Source organism: Lipotes vexillifer, unplaced genomic scaffold (assembly GCF_000442215.2).
Source record: "Lipotes vexillifer unplaced genomic scaffold, Lipotes_vexillifer_v1.1 scaffold2385, whole genome shotgun sequence".
Classification (NCBI taxonomy): domain Eukaryota; kingdom Metazoa; phylum Chordata; class Mammalia; order Artiodactyla; family Lipotidae; genus Lipotes; species Lipotes vexillifer.
In genome coordinates, this window is record NW_006794923.1 from 165,273 (window position 1) to 171,272 (window position 6,000).

The 6,000-nt window shown below is 39.2% G+C and overlaps 1 protein-coding gene across 1 annotated transcript in view; it reads left to right on the forward strand.

Annotated features, from left to right (window-relative positions):
* The window catches only part of F8 (coagulation factor VIII), a 121,091-nt gene that overhangs the window by 68,890 nt on the left and 46,201 nt on the right, over nucleotides 1-6,000 (forward strand). Inside the window, exon 15 of the mRNA XM_007467355.1 lies at nucleotides 5,239-5,392. Within this exon, the coding sequence (XP_007467417.1) occupies nucleotides 5,239-5,392 (154 nt within the window). The remainder of the gene's footprint in view (nucleotides 1-5,238; nucleotides 5,393-6,000) is intronic.

The window sequence follows — 6,000 nt, forward strand, 5'->3', positions numbered from 1 at the left end:
GATGGTAAACCCAGATGGCATGAAACTCACTCTGGTGGGATGGTGAAGAAGAGGGGTCTACAAAAGGGTAGGGGGGTCAGAAGCAGCCATGGGGAGCAGGAAGAAAGTCAGCCTCACCTATCAGCCCTATGAGCTGCAGGGTAAGGTTTAGTCTCCTGAGAGAGCCCTGATAGAGGCAGGAGGAAGCAGTGAAGTGTGTGGTAAAGAGATTGAGGATGCAGGGAAAGTTGTTTTCCATAGTACTGGGGATCCAGAGGGCAAAGTGGGAGGATTTGATTGTTAGGGGAGCAGAGAGAGGTTGGGCAGGGGAGAGAAAGCACAGAGACATTTGGAAGATAAACATAAGGAGAGTCAATCAGTCAACCAGTATTTATTGAGCACCTATTATATGCCAGACACTTGCATAGACACTGGTGCAGCAAAGTAGGAGCCTACATTCTACTTGGGAGAGCAAGGGACAATAAATTAGTAGAAAACTAAATAGGGGAATCTTGGTGCTGTTCAAAAGGTAGACTTGAATAATATGGTAGAGTGACGGGGGTGTTACTTTAGCTGTAATGGTCAGAGGAATTCTCTTTGTGGAGTTGAGACCTAAATGATGATAAGAGGTCAGCTAACAGAGGTCTGAGAGAAGACATTTCCAGCAGAGGGAACAGGAAATGCAAAGGCCCTGAGAATGAAAGAAGTTTAGCATGTTTGAGGAACAAAAAAGGACCAACATGAATGTAGTACAGTAAGGAAGTGTGTGCAGGGGTAGGGAGATGAGGAGGCAGAGATGAGCATGGTCAGATAATATAGGTCCTAGAGGAAGGGCAGATGGTATCCCTCCTCATTAGTCATTGTCACTTCCCAGCCTTGCTTTCTACCTCAAATGAGCCCTTATTGCTGCACAGCCACCGTAGAATATTTCCTGCTCTCCTGGACCTCTATCTTACATTTTCTGCTTTTTCCCTAAATCTTCAATACGTTTTGCCCATTCTCCAACACCCCTTCTCACTCCTAGCTGATGCTTTGCACTGAACTCCACAGGCTTCCAACACCACAGTTACTGACGTCTGTACCAATATACTGTCCAGTTTTGCACTCGATCCCATCCTTTCTCCCTTCATAAAAACCGTTGCTTCAGCAAGTCCCTTGTTCTCTCTTACATCATCAGTTTCTCACTCTCCACCGGATTAGTCTCACCAGCATCAATCAGGCTATTGATTAGAACAGGGTAGTGGTGGTGAAAATCAAAAGGAATGTAAGCATGTTGATTATAATTTAAAGATAAGCAGAGAGGGCTTGCTGTTAGATTGAGTATGGAGAGGAATGGTGAGAGAAGACTCAAAGAAGATTTTCGGGTTTTGTCCTGAGCAACGAGGTGGATGATAGTGACATTTAATGAGATGTGGAAGGCTTGAAGCAGAACAGATTTACTTGAAGAAACACTCAAGGGTCTGTTTTGTACATATTTAATTTGAGATGCCTGTTAGAGATCCAAGTTGAGTTTTTCAAAAGTTTCTTTTAATTTTTTTTTGGCTGCATTGGGTCTTAGTTGCAGCACGTGGGATCTTCATTGAGGCATGCAGGATCTTTTCATTGCAGCGCACGGGCTCTTTGTTGTGGTGTGCGGGCTTCTCTCTAGTTGTGTCATGCTGGCTCCAGGGCACGTGGGCTCTGTAGTTTGTGGCACATGGGGTCTCTAGTTGAGGCTTGCGAGCTCAGTAGTTGTGGCACATGGGCTTAGTTGCCCCGTGGCATGTGTGATCTTAGTTCCCCGACCAGGGATCGAACCCACATCCCCTGAATTGGAAGGTGGATTCTTTACCACTGGACCACCAGGGAAGTCCCCGAGTTGAGATGTTGAGTAGGCAGTTAGATATATGAGTCTGGAATGCAAGGAAGAGGTCTGTGCTAAAGATATAAATTTAGGAGTTATGAGCTTATTAATAGCATTCAAATAAGACTTGATTGGATGATAAGGGAGTAAAAGTAGATGTAAACCGTGCCCACTTTACGCTGGGTCCCCAAAGGGCTACATCCTCAAAGTAGTGATAAACCAGTTAACTTGCACTTCATTGAGTTACAGCCCAGTTTTCTGTCATCTGTGTTGTCCATGAAATCTTTTTTCTTGATCAAAATTTAAGCATGTCTTGGATTGGCAGTGCCTGCAGACATCTGGCTGAAGAATACATAAAATGTCTCTAGTATAAGAAACCAACATTCTAGGCCTCAAGTTATTTTCACAGATATTCCAGATACAACTTCTAGCACACAAAGATACTGGGTATGAAATAAAACAAGAAAAATAAGCAAGAAACCACAGCTAAGGAGTCCACATGCCGCAACTAAGGAGCCGGCGAACTGCAACTAAGACCCAGTGCAACCATGTAAATAAATAAATACATAAATATTTTTTAAAAATCTAAGTACTCAGTTAAGTAGAAAGGAAACTTTAAAGCAAGAGGTTTGTAGAGATAAGGAGGAAATGTTATAATAATAAACCTGTCAATTCAATAGGCAGCCATACATTCCTAAATTACTATGAACCTAATAATATAGTTTTAAAATATGTAGAGCAAAACTTGACAGACTTAAATAGAGAAATAGATAAATTCTCAATCATTATCATCACTTCTATTCAATACTGTACTGAACACTCAAGCAGTAAACACATATAAAAGGTATAAAGTTTGAAAAGAAAGAAATAAAACTGTCCTTGAGTACAGATGATATGATTTTATACATATAAAAAATGTTTACAAATAAGTGATTAGAATTAACTAGGCAGGTTAGCAGGTTTGTAGAATTGAAAATCAATATACAAAATCTATTATATATCGATATAGTAGCAGCAGACAGGTAGAAAATGAAATTAAAAGAACATGTCATTTACAATGGAATGAAATAGTAACAAGCACCTAGAAATAAGTATGACAAAAAATTTTCAAGACCTCTATGGAAAAACCTATGGAAATTTATTGGGAAGCTTTAAAGAAGACCTAAGTAGATGCCAAGATATACCATGTACATGAACTGGAAAATGTGATATTGTGAAAATGTAAACTATCCCCAAACCGATCTATAGATTCGGCACAACCTATGTGAAAATCTCAACAAGTATTCTCTCTTGAAGAACTCAACAAGCCTGATTTTAAAGTTACTAAGAAAATGTAAAGCACCAAGAATAGCCAAGACCCTCTTGAGGAAAAGGAACAAGATGGGAGGAATTGCTGTATAACATATTGAGACTTATTTTAAAGCTATAGTAATGTGATAATTGGCTTAGGAGTAAACAAATAGGTCAGTGAAAGAGAACAGAAAATCCAAAACTAGACTCACACATTTATAGGCATTTGATTTATGGAAAAGGTGTCACAGAAGAGCAGCTTTCAATAAATGTGCTGAAATTTTTTGATATCCATATGGAAAAACATTAAACTGGATCCCTGACTCACACTATACACAAAAATCCACTAACAGTGGGTTACAAGTCTAAACATAAATATAAAACCTTAAATCTCTTAGAAAGAAAAAAAGTAAAAGAATATCTCAATAACTTCAGGGTAGGAAAAGAAAGAGAATTGATATCAAGATACAAAAAGCACTAACCATGAAGAATTTTTAAATAAATTTCACTACATTAAAATTACGAATTTATGCTCATCCAAAGATAACAAAAAGAATGAAAAAATAGCAACAGAAGGGAAGATGTTTGCAGCACAAAAGGCCAACGAAGACTTATACCAAGAATATATAGAGTACTCCTTTGAATCAATAAGAAAAAAAGGCTGATTATCCAATAGAAAAATTGATACAAAAAAGAAGAAAACAAACTTGGATAGGCAGTTCCACAAGAGGAAATCCAAATGGCTACTACCCATAAGAAATTAACCTCATTATTAATCAGGGAAATGCAAAATAAAACCACAGAGACACTGCTATGCAACCACTAGAATGGCCAAAAATGTAAAAACACAGTCAATGTCAAGTGTTTGTGAAGATTTGGAGCAAATGGAACTCTCATACATTGCTGATGAAAATGGAAAATGGTGCAGTTCCCCTCCTAGATATGTGCCCAGCAGAAATGCATACGAAGGTTCATAACAGGACTATGTATAAGCACCAGAAATTACTCAAATGCACATGATTGCATTATATTCACACAATGGAATACTATACAGCAATAGGAATGAACAAACTATAGCTACACACAACAACATAGACAAATCACAACCATAATGCTGAGTAAAAAATATCACAAACAAAAGAATGTATGCAGTATGGTTCCACTTGCATCCTTCAAAAATAGGCAAAACTAAGCTATGTTCTTTAGGTATGTATACGTAAGTGGTACAGTTATGAACAAAATCAAATAAATAATTATAAACATCAGAATGGGGGTTACACTTAGTGGGAAGGGAGAGGATGTGATTGAAAAGGCAGATAACAGTGAGTCTTCTGGGCTGCTGGCAAAGTTCTTGATCTTAGTGGTGGTTGCATTTTTTGTATCAAAAGCATTTATGTTTTATGCACTTTATTGTATAGTTTTAGTTCACAGTTTTTACAGAATTTTTAAAAAGCAAAGAAAAGTGGTCCAAGGACTGAACACTGAGGCTCTCATATTTAGAGTATGTTTATAAACCCTACATCCATTCAACGTTCAACAAATCTTTTTTGAGCACCTACTATGTGGCAGGCACTTGTTCCAGCTGCTGGGAGTACAACAGTGGACAAAACAGACAAATCCCCCTGCTTTCATGGATCTTATATACTAGAGAAGCCTGGAGAGAGTATGTCAAGGAGGGTGGAGTGGTTAACTATGCAAAATGTTGCTTAGATGTTGAGTAAGATGAGGACATAAAATTGACTATTGGCTTTGATAAGCCACTTGCATGATTCTGTTACCACCTAAATATAGATGATCTTCATCTAGACCTCTTTTGTGAACTCCCAGTCTCCATGTATTTCCCAATATAATTCCCATAGATACCCCATGTGTCCAAAACTGTATACAGCAACCTACCCTTCTAGGGTTCTCCATCTCAGTGAACTGCGTCACCATCCATCCATTTGCACAAATCAGAAACCGGGAGGTTATCTTTAGTCCCTCTTTCTCCCTCCCTTCTCCATTACATTTCCAATTCATCATCAATTCTACCAAATGTATCTCAAATACAGGGAGCACAACAATGTGAGGCATTTCTACCCACCTGGTCCATGAGGATATTGCTTTTCCTCTGCTTTTTTCTCCAGAGCTGAGAATGGAGATGTCCCTCAGTTCAAAAAGGTGGTATTTGAGGAATATGCTGATGGCTCCTTTACTCAGCCCTTATACCGTGGAGAACTAAATGAACATTTGGGACTCTTGGGACCATATATAAGAGCAGAAGTGGAAGACAACATCATGGTAAGTTGAGGACAATGAAATTAGAAGAAAATTAATCCCGTGTGTGTTTTTTAGATTTCTGATTCTAAAAATAATGGCCGTAAAAAAGAATGAAATAATGCCATTTGTAGCAACATGGATGGACCTAGAGATTGTCATACTGAGTGAAGTCAGACAGAGAAAGAGAAATATCATATGATATCGCTTATATATGGAATCTTTAAAAAGGGTACAAGTGAATTTATTTACAAAACAAATAGAGTCACAGTTGTAGAAAACAAAACTTATGGTTAACAGGGGGGAAGGCGGGAGGGAGGCATACATTGGGAGATCAGGATTGACATATACACATTACTATATATAAAATAGATAACTAGTAAGAAGCTGCTGTATAGCACTGGGAACTCCACTCAATGCTTTGTAATAACCTATATGGGAAAAGAATCTAAAAAAGAGTGGATAGGTCTTCCCTGGTGGCGCAGTGGTTGAGAGTCCGCCTGCTGATGCAGGGGACATGGGTTCGTGCCCCGGTCCGGGATGATCCCACATGCCGCGGAGTGGCTGGGCCCGTGAGCCATGGCCGCTGAGCCTGCACGTCCGGAGCCTGTGCTCCGCAACGGAAGAGGCCA